Source organism: Centruroides sculpturatus, unplaced genomic scaffold, assembly GCF_000671375.1.
Source record: "Centruroides sculpturatus isolate CEXI.00-Female unplaced genomic scaffold, Cexi_2.0 scaffold558, whole genome shotgun sequence".
NCBI lineage: Eukaryota > Metazoa > Arthropoda > Arachnida > Scorpiones > Buthidae > Centruroides > Centruroides sculpturatus.
The window spans coordinates 16,679-34,147 of NW_019384839.1; the positions used below are offsets into that span (position 1 = coordinate 16,679).

General features: G+C 32.1%; 1 protein-coding gene across 1 annotated transcript; it reads left to right on the plus strand.

Annotated features, from left to right (window-relative positions):
* Positions 1 to 273: 273 nt before the first annotated feature.
* LOC111630263 (cystic fibrosis transmembrane conductance regulator-like) lies at positions 274 to 15,581 on the plus strand. The gene is made up of 5 exons (XM_023374342.1): positions 274 to 664; positions 3,325 to 3,455; positions 12,840 to 12,950; positions 15,151 to 15,256; positions 15,330 to 15,581. The coding sequence occupies exons 1-5, from the start codon at positions 485 to 487 to the stop codon at positions 15,579 to 15,581; spliced, it is 780 nt and encodes a 259-aa protein (XP_023230110.1). The 5' UTR covers positions 274 to 484.
* Positions 15,582 to 17,469: the final 1,888 nt, after the last annotated feature.

Below are 17,469 nucleotides of genomic sequence, written 5' to 3' on the forward strand. Positions count from 1 at the left end.
TAGAAATGTAAGCTAAAGAAATAAGAAGGCACGTGCTTTATGTTGTGACGTAATATACCGCATTTCCTGTGTTACGTTACTTTCGGTAGTTTTTTTATATATCTTTATTTTATCTGTGTTTACACACAGATTATTATGATACAGATATATTATGTATTTTTTCTGGGATCGCGTAATTTCATTGCGTAATTGTCCGTCATTTTTATCAGCAACAATTTTATACAATTGTGAAATCTGCGAATCTGACGCATTTGTCGGGGAAAAAATGTAAACAACTCCGATAGAAAAAACACGCTCCTAGTGAAAATTAGATGGGAGGTCACCTTTTGTGTTAACAACTAGATGGGAAAATTGACGCATAGGTGTCAAGAATGCACCGTTATTATCAACATTTGGCGTTCGTGTGACTTCTTTCTTACGGCAATCGAATAAAAGCTTGAGCTCCCGGAAGATCAGGGCGATCCGTAAGAAGTTATACTTGTCAATGTGTGCATCTCGTCTCCCGGACCTCCATACAACGGACTCGAACGGAGAAAAGGAGAAAATATCGGTAGAAGACAGACCACGGCTTCGAACTTCCATACTTATCGCTATACTACAGTTCCTACATCGGAATACGATTCCTACGAACCATTCGACGCATACCATTCGTCCCCTCGTAGAGGTATTTTTATTAGAGCATTGTGAACTAACTCTCTCTCTCCGAAAATAAGCTTAGCTGCTAAGAGCTGCCCCTTTGTGTATTTGTCTAATATTTAATCGCATTTAACCGACTTTGTTAACCGTAGATTTTAATAAATACTTTGTTATTTTGTTAAAACTTGTCTTTTGTCTATCAAAGGACGAATGTCGACTTGCTCACCTCCCTCTGCCACTCCATAAAAACCTATCCGAAACGACAACGTGGGCGATCTTTGCAGACTGTTGCCGAGTAAGTTGTCAGCAGAGATTTAACCCTTAATCTACGGTATCTCGCACAACACATAAAAATTAATACATTTATAAAAAATGTTTTTATATTCTTAATTCTGAACGTCAATAATATTTTTGTAATTTTATATTACATGTAAAAATGTATAAATTTGCAATATTATATCTGTGTCAATAGTTTTAACGATAACAATATTGGTGATATTTTCTAATGATTCATGGCTGCACCAGCAATTTATTTAAAGCTATAAAATACAAATTAATTGTTTTAAACATCCATTTCTACGTTATAAAACTACAGTAACAAAACAAGATTGCATTATTATAAAACAATCAGCAGAAAAGTTTGATTTTATAATATTTCGAGGGATAAATTCGATTAAATTTTTGTATTTTATCTTTCAAGCACTGAATATATTGTAAAATTTAAAAGTGAAATTATACAAATCACTCTTCAAAAAATAATAGTTGTTAGACATTAAAGTAAACATTATTTTGTGTACAGTAAAACAATAACATTGACATTTGACTCAATATAACAAAGAATGAAGCTTTTGTTTCGGTTTCACAATACAACTTAAAGCTTGTTGGCATTTACATTGGGAATGGGTAAAAGTAGGACTAGTCAGTTCCTTTTTCAAGAGTAATTAACTATCCTTATCTTTAACTTCAAACTAACATATTCCATACAAACGTTGAACCAACTTAACCAGTGTTCATTATTAAATTAATTAAATTAATTTAATAATGAACATAGGTATAACAAATAACAAAAAATTTTATTAAATTAATTAAATTTAATTAATTTATAAGCGGAATTAATCCACCGTAACACAGATAATATCAGAAGCCAACTACATAATGCGATGTCCAAATTACATTATTATATTAATGTATAGGAAGTAAAGTATATATAAAATCAGGGATCTGTGAAGAGAGTGTTGAAATAAGTTAATAAAACATCCGCTTTTATAAAATATGAATATACTGTAATAATATGCATATTTGATAAGACTACATTTATTTTTCATTTACTGTATATTCTCTTCATATATTTTTCATTTACTATTATGAGTAAGATGCATTAAGGTAGTATAGGTAAAAGGTATTGTAATACAGTCGACCCCCGTATAAGATCATTGATTATTCCGTTTTATATGAATTCCATGTTGTACGAGTCACTTAAATTTTACAAATACGTGAGCCGTTCACAGCCCGGTACATGTATTTGTAAAATCTAAGTGACTCGTACAACATGGACTTCATATAAAACGGAATAATTAATGATCTTATAGGGGGATCGACTGTAATTATGATGATGTGATGCTAATGATAATTCGACTATTTATGCAATATTTAAAAGAAGAATTTCAAAGTAACGTAGTAGTATTATTTGCCGTGTCATGTCGTAAATGTAATGCACGTGGACTTCAACCTGTACCAAATACTGCAGAAAATGAAAATCTTATTAATAATATTTAGGCTTTCAGCTTAAGAAAACATGTTTATTTGTATTAATTCTCAATATAACGATTGTTACTTATACATGACAGTGCTGAACAGTCGACCCCACTATGACTGTTGATAATTTCGTTTTATATGAATTCCATGTTGTACGAGTCACTTAGAATTTAGAAATACGTGTGCCGGGCTGGGAACGGCTCACGTATTTCTAAGATCTAAGTGACTCGTACAACATGGAATTCATATAGGGGTTCTCATGTATATTTTTTACTTATATTTCTGTATGTTTAGAATTTTTAATCGACTTATAAGATATTATAATTTTAACTAATTTAAAGAATAAGAATTGGCTTCCATCCAAAATTTTCTAGCTGTACATTTTGAAACAGATTGCGGAAGTAATCATGCAGTGATAAATGCGTGTATGGAAGAGTATTTAAAAATATTTAATATTGCGAAATAATATGAATTTGAAATGGAAAAAACACACTAATTCTGATATGAAAAATAAACTCTGAATAATTTTATAATGAAAATTTCCACTTTAATTAAATTATACATTTAGATTAGCCTTATTCAATGAATGATTTTAGTTAAATTTCTAATTGAAATAATTCTTATTTCTTGTTTTTTACATAAGATAAAAAATGTAATGTATTTATTAAACTTCAAATACTTTATTTTGTTGCATGTATTTTAAATATTTTAAAAGTTTAAAAATATATTTATATTTTATATTATATTATAAACAAAGCTTTATATTACTTCAAATAAAGATTAATTAATCTGTTTATTATATGTTGATGAAACATCAAAAATTTATGGCTACAAATTTCAGAATAAATGTATATATAATGTGCTACACGTGACACGAATTTATTATCGTTTTAATGAATACCATAATTATAATGATATTTGTTATATACTCAGATTTGGCTGGTGTTGTTTCTGTACATTAAGAAAGAGAACATTACAGACGCCACGTGCCGAAAGATAATGGATAAGGAACACAAAAGTAATCCATTCGATTCAGCTAGTGTTTTTTCTCGCTTATTTTTCTGGTATGTATTTAAAATTATATAACCAAATTAATATTTTAATTTTATAATTGGAATTTATAATAATCTTTTCACCCATTTGTACGATAATAACAGTGCTTAATATAAATAAAAATAAATTGAACTTTCATTCATAAATTACAGGTAACTTATATAGATAATTTTTAATATATATATGTATGTATATATGTAATTTTTCCTTCTGTCTTTCAATTTCTGTCGTTTACACGTGGTTCTTCCTTCTCGACCTTTCCGAAGGTTCTCCTTCTTTCTTCTTTTCTTCCACGCTTGCTCTAATGTTTCAACCCTCACCGGTTTTTACGCACTGAACCGTACTTCTGGTTTTGGAGATTATTTACACCTTTAAATCTTTCGCTTTGTAGATCCAAAGTGGATTGTTCTATAAACGTAACTTGGATATGTGGACGACGTCTAACGGTTTTTTTCCCATTTTATATTATACTAGCAGGTAGGCCCGGCGTTGCTCGGGCAAAAGTAACGATAGGGAAAATTAACATTATTACGTTATAGTCAACCTTACCCATTTTCACAGAATGCAAGAATTGGGTCCCTTTTGTTTCCAGACTAATTAGAGAATATTTAAATGGGCCTAAAAATATGTTCGATTTCCCGCATAAACGAAAAATCTGCATCTGCGTCTTGCATGTCGCTTTCTCTTAACGATTCCATTGTTACGTAACACTTCCATTGTTGACACTTCCATTGTTACTTAAAACTTCCATTGTTATTTAACACTTTTACTTAACACTTCCATTGTTGGTGGAAGTGTTAAGCTTTAATCCTGTCTCTCTCCGCCGTGAGGAGGAATTTCGAAAAATCCTTTCTTAGTGTGCGTTCTCGTAACGTACCCTAACTGTGTACCAAATTTCAACTTTCAACTTCTAACCGTTTGGGCTCTGCGCTTATTATTATTATCAACCCGTCTCGATTATATATATAGATACATTGTACATTTAATACTTGACTTATTTCTCTATACGGTCCAGACATTAAGCCTGATACTCATATGTGACAACGGACAACGGAAACCGTCGACATAACGGCAAAATGACGTCACTTCTGCCGTGGAAGCCTACAGAATACGAAGTTGAAAATTTTCAATTTTGCCCTTGCGGAGAGCGGAATGGCAAAAATTAGACGAAAGGAAGGCCGTTTAGCAATGTCGTCATAAACATCGCGTGGGACGATAGCTTTCGAACTATGGCGGGCGGCAAGTTACAAAGCTTTATTTGTACACTAATACGATAATATATTTCATATAAACGCTATATTACTATCCGATTTAAATACAGCATTAACTGATTATGGTGTTTCAAGAAACCAAACTCCAAATTATCTAATTGGTTAATACATCTTAGTCAATATGATTTCGATGTTAATTAAATACAGTACCAGCATTACTAACGTAGAAGCTTACCTATTGTCCAGAAATCCAGTGTTAGATAGTGGCCTCATCTCGGACAATATCAAAATCGTAAATTTAATTCGAAGAGAAGACATTATGCCATCAAAAGCCATGAAAATTTTGAACACATAGTAGCAAAGGCAATGTTACGACTAATATTTAGCATGTACACTTGGCCTAATATGTCGAAAGATGTATCCACCTATATAAATAGCTGTGGGGTATACCGGTTTAATAAAATAAACCATTGTCTAAAACTACAAAAAGCTCCTCAGCCACAGATCCTTTTGATATAGCAATTGATACAGCATTATAGCAATTATATCAATTATAGCAATTGATACAGTGGGAGGATTTAAGGAATAACAATTAGAAGAAACAATATTTGCATATGGCGATTGACTTTGCCACTCGGTTATTAAGGACATTAAGCTCCAGTAATCAAACTGCCAAGGACTTCGTGAACTTAATAAACAGTGCTACACAAACGAAAAGGCCGAAAATGATATTAGTAGACAAGTGTGGAGGTATCAACTCAAAAAAAATTCATACGTTTTCTCGGAAAACATGAAGTAAAATTAACAATATATCTTTAAATTATCCAGCAAGTAATCGCTTATGTAAAAGAATTAACTTAACTATCGTAACCTGGTTATGCTGTAAGATGAACAAGAAATAGCAGGTGAGTTGTTGGAGTAAATTACGTCAAACTGTACTAAAAGAATATAACTCCCCTCACTCAGTAACGGGTTTTTTACCAAATTATGTCATGTTCGGCATCCCACCATTCCTCCATACCGAATGCTCTTCTGCCAGTACTCCAAGTCATACCGAATGCTCTTCTGCCAGTAAAAGAAGGTAGGAAACTAGCTTACAAAGATGTCAAAAGAAGCTGGAAATCAATAACAATCATTTCGATAACAGACACAAAAGGTAACGTTAAGCCCAGCGGACCTAGTGCTAGTTGAAAATAAAAATACAATCACGCGAAAAAAATTAGAATCTATAAAGTCTGGTACTCACGTGCAGCAACAGAGGACGGAAACCGTCGAGAGAAACAATTGCCTTTCTGTCGTCTTTCCGTGTCGCGTGTGCTTACATGCGGAAATTACTCTACAATTCAAACGCGCCATCTGCTAGCCGTAAATATAAACAAACTATGTACTACAGTAGGTAGACCACGTGCCAGTAGTCGAAAAATGGCGTCTAACAGGATTGCTTTGTTATATCAATTAAACTTTTTAAGTTTTCTTCGATCTCATTGCAAATAAAAAACCTCAAAAACAAATAATTTGGATAGGAAAAATATTCTAAATTGTCGAAAGTTAGAAATAGCGAATATTTTCGTCACCGAATTACGATTACTCCATTCCCAATACTTTACTCAGTAATTACGTCTATTTGACATCATAGGCGTGTGGATCCGTTATAACTGTAAATTTTTTCTATAAAGATAACGGTGCTAATAGTCGAATGCTTCCACTATAGCTATGCATTCTAGTTTCATAACGCCATAATTTTTTTAATAATCCAATAGTTTTTTGAAAAAACAAATTGGATGTTGTTTTTCGTTGTCTTGCATTTGTTTTAATACTGTCCCCATTGCGTGTTTACTGGCATCTGTGTACAGATACACTTCTTTGTCTGGGTTAAAGATGCACAGAACTGGGAATATGGTTAGGTATGTTTTAATGTTGTTGGAGGCGTTTTGGCACTCCGAATCGCAAATAAATTTCCTTTTTTTCAATTGTGTAACGGATTTAAGAGTCTTGAACGTTGAGTATAAAACGATGGTAGTAGTTTACTTTTCCCAGAAATCTCTATAAGGTTTTTCCATCGTTATGCTTAAAAAATTCCTTAATTGCTGCAACATTGCAACTTATTAGTCAAACTCGACAGTTTGTGATGATATGCTAGAGGTATTGCACTTCTTTCTTCGCAAATTTGCATTTCGATAATTTTAGTTTTACCCCTTCCTTTTCTAGAGCGATTAGGTCTAGTTTGATATGTTTAAGATGGGCTTCAAAGGAGGTTGAATTTACTATGCTATTATTTTTGTAATTACTACAGAAGTGTATCAATTGGTACCGATCTGAAACGGTGTAAAATATATTCTCTGAAATATGGCTGACTGATTTTTATTACGAAAGGGCATGACGAGCCATTCGAAGTGATCGTTCATTATGAGAAAAGCCGTTTTGTACTGTACGTGTGTGAAAAACTTTCATAGGAGTGTGCCAATATCCAGATTTAAGGTTGTGAAATACACACAATGAAGCAATTTATCTAAATTCTAAACTATGATCAATTCTAGGGAATGGATAGTTATCAGCTATCGTCACTGGTTTAAGTTTTCTGTAATCAATGCACAACACTGAATTATCCTTCATCCTTTTTATGAGCTAAAGTAAGTGATCCGATCTCGGAATAAATTTGTGTTTTAAGAACAGTTCTATTTGATCGTTTGTTACTTTTTGGTCACTTAAGGGACTTACTATACAATTTCAAATTTTTTGGTACGTTGTTTGTTAATTTAATCTTTTATTTTTCAACTTTTATAGAACACATGTCATATTTATCCCTTGAAAATGCGTTTTATTTTCTTGCTAAATATTGTTCTAGTTCCGCACCTTGTTCTTTTGTCAGTTTAGGTTCACATAGTTTTTCTAGTTCTGTAGGTTTTAAGTTTTTGATTATATCATTTGGATTTACTTTTAGTTCGTTGGGGTTATCCTCTAAACAAGTTATTACTAGGTTTTCGTCTTGTGAATACTTACATTGGATTTCTTCCGTTAATTCACCATTTTCGTTTGACTGGAAAATTCTGTAACTTTGATCGAGACTTAAGCCGAACCAGTTTTTAAAGACTAAGCCTACTAGCAAATCATAATGACCATTGTTCACTATGATTAACTCTACTTTCTTCGTTATCGCACCGATTGCCAAATTAACGGTTACCTGACCCAAATATATTTCTGTTTATTTAATGGTTTTGAACTTCAGGCATTCGTGTTTATATTTCCAGATTTTAAAATTTAATTCGTGAATAATTTTATTATTACCACAAGAGATGTTTGCCCCACTATCATAAATCGTCTTTCTTATTTTTGTACCATTGATTATAGAGTAGAAAGTGATAAGGAGTATATATTTGAGTCGGTTCATTAGTTTAATATTTTGTAATTCGTTGATAATATACTTTTTCTTGTCGTCGTTTTCTATTACCGCGAGATTTACTTCACCCTTTCGTTCACGCGATTTTCGTTTATTCTGACAGCCTCGGGCTTAATAGAACCTATTTTGGTATCCCAAATTCTCACCCATCTTACACGCGATTGGTTTTCAATTATGTTCCGAATAAAATTCTTCCGTTCCGTAACCAAAATTACATCTTGTGGATTTATTGATTCGTTTTTTCTTTACATATTCTTCGATTCTCCGGCTTATTTCATAAAATTTTACAAAACTTTTTGATCTCACAGTTACGAAATATTCTGCCGTTTCACGGGGCAACCTTTCTATCATTAGCGGTATTATGTGGAAATCTTTCAACTTCCCTAACCTTTTTTTCCTTCGAAATAATTTTTTATTCCTATATTTAGTTCATATTTTACCTTGCAAAATCCACAATAGGACAGGTGGCATGTAATCCGAATGTTCTCACAAAAGTTGGTTTTAATAATCCGGAACTTTGACTGTCCGAGAATTCAATATACCAATTTAGGGCTTCGTCTTCTAGGTAATCTCCCATTTTATCCCATTGGTTTATCTTTTTCGTTCCAACCCATATATTCCGTCACCCTTTCGATTATTTTCACTTAATTTTCTACCTTAAGCGTGTTGTTATTGCCTCGAAATATTTGAATTTTTGGCTTACATTTTTTCGGGGATTGCGTATCCTCTTCTTTTATATTAATCTGTTCCGAATAGAATTCATCATTTCCATAGGCTATCCTTTTCTTTGGTTTTATCATGTCGATGTGTAAAGTTTCTTTTTCTCTTCCTTACGATTTCCGTCGTATACACGTGGTCCTTCCTTCTTGACCTTCTCGAGTTCTCCTGGGGTCGTATTCTGGTCACCGTCTCTGGTCTCTCGTCTCACACAAGCCGGTCGCTGATTGGCTAGTCATTTGGATTAGCCAATCAGAGACCGTCTTGTGAGAGATGAGAGACCAGAGACTGTAACCAGAATATGGCCCCTGCTTTCTTATTTTGTTCCACGCTTTTTTTATTGTTTCAACCATTATAGGTTTTTACGCATTGAACCGTACTTTTGCTTTTGTGGTTTATTTACTTTTACATTATTGTATACTTTTATTATTTTTATTATCTATCTACTTTTACAATACATCATGAGATATTTCGTTAAAGCTAACCTATACATTATTAATTATTATTATTATTAGTATTATTATATATGAGCAACTAGGGTAAACAGAATGGTAAAAGTCAAAACGGAAGTAATAAAATATATCAAAACTAATATTGTGGCAGAACCATAAGTTAGAATAAATTTATTCTGACATCAGTTTTTACGACAAGTGTTTTACAACCAATTTAATTTTACGATAATAAATTAAGTCGAGAGTCAAATCATCACACCTGGGTGATAGCTGTGGCAATAATTAACAATAATTGGCGCTTACCTTTATGTTTTTCTGAACAGATTATATACAGGGTGTATCAGAATGAGGTTTTTAAAATTGGGGATATTGTAGAGGATGAAATTTTAAACGTTTTGATATAAGGAACCCACAGCCGGAAATGTGATATAAAGTTTTTACAGCACTTTGCACTTTGCAGTCGGTATGCTGAAGAAAACAGCAAAATACAGTAATTATGACAAGTTTTATTGACAAAACAGTAGAGTACAATCAAACTGTACATCGAATCAGTGGCTGCGTTAATTTAGAGTAAATGTTCAATTTGACGACCACCGATTTCGTTACATAATGTGCAACGACAAACAATGTTTTGTCTGATGTCTTGTCAGAGATGCCACGCTGCTCTCTGATGGTATTAAATGCTGCAAAGATGCGCTCGGTAAGTTCCTGAACTGTTCTTACAGGAGTTGCGTACACAAGGGACTTTACATAACCTCAGTGAAAGAGGTCAAGAACAATAACATGATATCAGTGGTCGGAAGGGTAGCTACCAAAGAGAAGGGCGGTCAAGCACTTCCTACCGCTGTAGAAACTTTATATCACATTTCCGGCTGTGGGTTCCTTATATCAAAACGTTCAAAATTTCATCCTCTACAATCCCCCAAATTTTTAAAATGTCATTCTGAATCACCCTCTATATAAAACTAGCCAAAAACTACCGCGAAATATATTCACATGAAAAAAAATTATGTGACGATAAAAAAGACTTTTTTTTACTACACATAACTGTTTAAAATTTTTTTTTCGAAACGGTAATGAGAAAAACTCGTGGAAAGATACTTTAAAAATTTCCCACGTTTATTCTTCACTACATAGTGATAGCACCATGCCTAACCCACTGCAGAAAGGTTAAGCAACTTGTTGAAGCTCTTGTTTCAAAAAGCTATTCATTTAGAATTGAAGACAATTTATATAAGAATGATGAAATTTGAACGGTGTTGTCATTTTCCTTGAAAACTAGTTACTTTATAAGACATGTTCTCATTTATGAAAAGATTTATGACTTTATTTTTCAATGTTTTTAAAATTACGTAAAGCTGAAACGTGTTAAGTCATCGTATACTACGTTGTTTGTATTAATAATAACATTACAGTGTACGAAAACTCGATGGATTTATGAACATTTTGAGAATTGTTTTGAATAGAAACGGTTTAATTTTAATTAACCAAACAAAACAAATTAAATAGATTTTGTATTACGTATATATAGTACGTAATAAGAAGTCTATTTCGTTTGCTCGTTTGTACGCAAATGTACACCGTTTTCCTCTTCTGTCTTGCAGTATTTGTGTGAAAACACTCAATAACATTTTTACGGAAAAGAGTAAAGTAATTACATTCTTATTTTTTTTATTTTTTATGGAGTTATGGTCAAATAAAGTAACAAACAGTTATGAAACAGTACCAGTTAGTTATTGTGGAAACTATTGCAGCAAATTATCGAAAGTGCCAGATTAGGAAAGTTTTTTGTTTTTCAAAAGTTATGTTATTATTTATGCAATTCGAGATTTTCAAACGTTGTTTTATATTTTGTAACAACGATCCAAGCTATATACTGTACTTGCGATTTATGTTCGCATGTACTTTGATTACACTGAAAATAGTACAATGTGCTATGATTGAAAAATCTGCAAGATGGTTAAAGTAAAAATTACTGCACATACTTTTAAGCTATCTGTTTTAAACTAAAGATTCATTGGGAAGCGCTAAATCCGACAGAGGGCGCTGTTTTTGAGCCAAGATGGCTGCCGAAACAGGTAAGGAACTAACCGTGTTCAGTGCTTCATCCGATTCAGTTTCCATCGGTGACGACTTTTGCGAGGACCAAATGGAGAACAAATCATTGAATTTATGTCAAATTCTAGACTATATCGGCGACAGGAAACGTTGTCTTGTAGAAAGTGAAGCCGTTTTGAATGACGGACACATAGTATTTTGTGGATTAAACCCTAACAATAACACTGAAGTTCGTGTTGTTGCTTTATTGTTGCAATCTCAGATATAAATCTCAGATATATTCTCAGAGATAAATCTCAGATATATATTAATACATCTCAATTACAGGGAGAACACACATGCAAAGGGGGATTTTCTGGTTTTTGTAAACATGTGATAACATGTTTATTACACGTTAACAGGTAAGATTTGTTTAAATATTTTAAGCAGTATACACTCTGTTCCAATACATAAACATAGTTTTATTTTGCCATGTTTTGAAACCGTGTCGTATTTTTATATTTGTTTTATAAGCGCAAAAGTTTCATTTATCATAGTAGTTAAAATTAGTGCCGATCTGAAGGCTGCCGTGCTGAGTTATTCTGCACTTATACAACATAGCCCAGTCAAAAGTTTGTAACACCCATTATGTTTTGTGTGTGTGTACGTCTTATATGTTATTATTTACTTATTATTGCTTTAGTTGTTTAATAAATGTTAGATTTGACTGGTGACAACATAGCGACTCTACTTGTAAACTATAAACTTGCATTTTCAAAAGACTACAGGTATATGAGACGTACATACACACACACACACAAAACAAAAAAAAAACAGAAAAATTATCGTGGATAATAAACTATCAAACCACCTTCCGTTGCTAAAAAACGTTTATTAGAAAAACACAAACGCTTTCAACCTAATGCAATAGATCATGTTTAGGTGTAATTGTATTCGAATGCCTTTTCAATACGGAACATCTTAACAAAGTAACGTTCGACACGCACATTTAAATTTTGATTATATAAATAAACTCTTAAATACCAATATAAAATATTATACAGAAACGCAAAATAATACAATTAATAAAATAAAATAAATAAAATGCATCAAAATATATAAGCATGAGCGCAATAAAGATTCTTATATTTTAATTATTTGTTTGTATTATATATTTTATCCAAAACTTTCATGCATTAGATAATGCATCTGCACACCTGCTGATCACGCTATAATTTTCTAATTTATTTTATAAATTTTAAATTGTTTTTGGCTCAATGCTTACTTTGGAAAATGTACTGATAGTTCTGAGAATACTCGCCTTATTCCATTTAACTATGGAGTCCCGTACTCGTGCATACTAGACAAAACTGTGTTGTTGTGCCCTTTGTTAATGTCATATTTGTGCTCTTTGAGCTTAATTCTCAGATTCCTTCTTGTGATCTCAACAAAGCTATTCTTTATTCCTAACTGCTGATTTTGAATAGGAATTCTGTAAAAACCTCCTTTTTGAAATTTGAGATCATTTCTCATATAGCAATAACAGAAACTTATAGCAAATCATATAATAATTTTTTTCAGTTGGCTTTTCCCGTTATTAATCAAAGGAAAAAAGAAGTTTTTAAAACAAGAAGATTTGTACAAAACTTCTAAATATCATTCCTCCGAATATCTAGGAAATCTGCTTGAAAAGTAAGTTTATATATGCAATGATAATTCTGTTTAAAGTATAAAAAATACATCTATATAAAATAATATTTTAAACTTGAATTTCAATATGTAAACTTCAATAAATTCATAGTATGTTAATAAACAATTTCACATTTTTCTGATACATAAGATTATAATGTAAGGAAATAGAATTAATGTTAAAATTATTATTTATGTAAGGAATCGGAAAGTAAAATGTAAGCACTTACATAACAAAAGAAATTAATATAATTAACAATACACACTTTTGTGCAAAACTTCAGCAACGATTTTTTTTTGCCATAACTCCTCAAGAAATCACCTGGGAAACATGAAATTTAGAATAGAAACACAGTATTTTGTACATAATAAAGAGAGCATACTTGTGCAAAAATTAATACTACGTATGGAGTCAAAAAAACTTTATTGAAAGAGTTGCATTGGTACAAATGATAGTTTACCCAAGAGGAAGAACAACATACAGATGTCATGTAGTAAGGGATATGATCTCCATTAAACTGCAATGGTTGCTTGGCACATTCAATCCGTACTTAACGTCAGATTATCAAACGGTTATTGAAGTAAGAGTGCCCATTCCTCAAAGAGCACACGTTTCAGTTGTTGGGTGTTCTCCATCGAAACATGCCGAAAGGTGTCTCTCTAAATCATCCCATACATGTTAAGGGGATTTAAATCGAGAGTACGCTAGTCAATCCATTATAGTGTTATCTTGACTGTCTAGAAGATTTCAACAGTACGAGTCCGATGTGACCTGGAGTTATTATCTATAAAATCGAAGTCAGCACCAACGGCACCTCAGAACAGATGCATGTCACTTGCTGACAATAGTGATCTCCAGTAACAGTACATCTATCGAAAATTTCAAGCTCACTCTGCCCGTTTATCATAATATCTCCCAAAATGAGCACACCAGGAGTACCGTAACAGTTTATTTCTGTGATTTAGGGGTACACAACAATGTTCCTATCTCTCTCCATTTTAACTGGCATTGAGAATCGCTTGTGATAGTGAAACGAATATCATCTGTAAAAAAGACATGTCTGCATTGATTCGATATCCAGTCTTTGTGTTCCTTACATTAGTCTAAACCTGCTGCCAATGGGCAGCTATCAATGAGATGCAGCACTCAGGACATCAGGCAAATAGGCCACTTTTAGAAGGCATCTAGCCGTATTCAACCACGACACATTTTGTCCATTGCAGTTCGCATCTGCTGATCAATATTGCCTGCTGATTGCTATTAATCTCTGGTATCTGCACGACAATATTTTAGTCATACATTGGCATTGTTTTTCTTCACGACACCACCAACCTTTCTTACTGCTACACAGCCGGTTTGGAAGGCTTTCCAAGCTTGTGAAATGACACTTTTGCTGATTCCAAACTCCTGGGCTACACTTGTCAAACTACGCTGCCCCTCAAGCTTTCCGATCACTCTACCACATGTAAAGACATTCAGGTGGTTTCATCCAGTTATATTGCATGTACAAACTTACTCCAACTTGCAGGAAATGTATTTAATAGCGCGTTTTGTCCTTTTTTTATTGCAGTCTTCACTGCGCGCGCTGACTGCATGCGTTTTTCGTTCGCTCATGTCACCTGTGACGTCTTCTTCATAATATTTGCATACGAATCATCTTTCTACTGAACTGGGTGTTCATTGTACTGATAACAAAAAGCCCTTTCGTATAATTTCATAGATGCCTGCAAAAAATTACATTGTTACTTAAGTTTTGCCAGTGTATAAGCCTAAAGCCTGTTGAAAAGCTACAACGTGATGACTTGTTGCCATTTGGTACTGATTATTTTATGAGACTGTGAAAAAACAATATAACATACTCACGACAATACTATACCAAGGAATATATCCTGAGTACACAGGAAAATAGTATGGGTGACATAACTAACGATTTTATGGAAACAGAAGCACATAGTCATTTACAATTGGTACATGATGTGTGAGTGAGATGCTGGTTTTATAAAACAAGGGAAAGAAGATTTAATGTATTTAAATTTTTTCAGTATATTATATAATCAATTTTGTTATAAGGTTAAACTATAGATAAAAATTTATACATCACTCGTAGTTTCTTACAGATTGGTAAATTGTGTTGCTTCAAAATATTACGAAGTTTAAATGTAATATGTTTTTATCTTGTAAAAATTTTTTTTTGTTATTCAGAGAATGGAATAAGGAATTGCAGAAGAAAAATCCAAGCACAGTAAAAGCAATACTACGATTCATTGGGTGGAAATACTTAATAGTAATTTTATTTGCATTTATTCAGGTACTATGCCTAATAATTTGAATTATTGTTGCCATTCGACATGATTCATAATATACCAATTATGTATTTTCAGGAAACTGTCATAGTTATAAGCAAAGCGTATATTTTAGGATTAATAATATATTATTATGACAAGAAATCGGAATGGAATGAATCAAATGTTTATTTATTAGTCGCAGGATTTTGTGGCCTAACAGCGATTTATTCGTTGACATTTAATACTAATTACTTTATAACAGAAGTATTAGGCATGAAGTTAAAGGTAGCATTGTGCACTGTTATATACAAAAAGGCAAGTATTAAATATATCATTATAAACATGTAGTTTTGTTTTTATTCCTGTTTGTTTGTTCAACTTATGTCATTTTGATTACAGACTTGTTTTAGTCTTATAAAATAAAATATTGTAGTTAATTTTTCAGTTTTCTAGCTTTATTTGCTTACTATTAACATTAAACAGTATACTGTTTTAATGGAAGTACAGTTATATTAATTCAAAGGTTTGTCATACTTCTTGGATTTTATACTTTTTGAGGTCACAACTTTACCTATTGTGTTATGTAATATATAAAGTGGATTGTATATTTTTAGTTAGAGTAAAAATAGAAATAAGTATTAATTAACGTGTATATAGTTCGGTGTGTATTCCGGTAATTCTTAAGATGCATCAAAAGGGTTAAAAGTTTTTTAAAAGATGAAATGTTATGGATCTTTACACTGAATGAAACAGTAGTTGAAAAGTATAAAAATTGAAAATGCATATTATTGACGATTCGTGTTTTTTATAATGAAATGTAATGTGTAAACAAAATGGCTAAACATCAGTAGTTGTATATAGTATAATTGAATATTTTAAATAAAAGAATCACTATTAAAATTCCAATTATCACAAGAGTGTTTCATCAATATAAAGTTGCAAAATTTCTAATTTTTTTGCGATACATTATGTACTCTGTTTCGCTATAATGCGAATTTAATGTTTCATTTCCTAATTAAATACACTTTCTGGAAGAAAGTGAAATAAAACTTTATGCATTTTATTCAAATAAAAAATAAAATATTTCATAAACATATAGGTTGGTATACTTGTTTATTATCTTCTGTTATTTTCGTGATTAAATTTTGCACTGAGGTTATTCTTAAAAGTAAGTGCAGATTTTAGGACGATATGTAATTTGCGAAATACAATAACGGAACACTAACTACAATACAAAATCGGATATATAAAAGTTTTATTGCTCTAATAAATGTTTATAATAAAATAGAATACAAAAACTAACACAACACTTTTCTCATGCAATGTAAGTTTTTGAAACACAAGAGAAAATTTATTCTAACACATTAGAAAGTTATTTAATAGTAATGAACGAAATTAAAATAATTATAAAACAAAGTAAAACAACTAACTGTAGCGAAAATGATTAAGTTTTCTAAATTATATAAGGAAGAATGAAAAATGTACTTTAAAGTTAAAAGAAAATACAACGTTTTTTCACACCATCACAAATAGTCTTACTACGTTATATTAAACCTATATTTTCCATATATTTTTGTGTAGAAAGTTAAAACGTTTGCGTATCTAATGTAAATTACTCAGGTTTCAGGGATAATAAATTACATTTATTTTTAACATGTTCTGGTATTATATGCTTTTCTAAACTTTGTATATTGGTAATAATTTTTTTCTATTGGTAATAAAATGTCTGCTGTATTGGGTTTAATGCAGCAGTCTCAGTTTTAGTAATGGATAATATTTCGTTTCATAACAAAAAAACACAATTTAATTAATAACTAGCAGGTGGGCCCGGCGTGGCTCGGGCAAAAGTAACGATAACTAAGATAAAGATTATTACGTTACAGTCAACCTTACCCGTTTTCACAGAATGCAAGAATTGGGTCCCCTTGTTTCCGGACTAATTAGACAATTTTTAGATAGGTCTAAAAATATGTTCGATTTCCCGCAAAAACGAAAAAAACTGCATCTGCGTCTTGCACGTCGCTTTCTCTTAACAATTCCATTGTTACGAAACACTTCCATTGTTGAAACTTCCATTGTTACTTAACACTTCCATTGTTACCTAACACCGCCATTGTTACTTAACACATCCATTGTTGATGGAAGTGTTAAGCCTTAATCCTGTCTTTCTCCCCCCCCGGGAGGAATTTCGAAAAATCCCTTCTTAGTGTGCGTTTTCGTGACGTACCCTAACTGT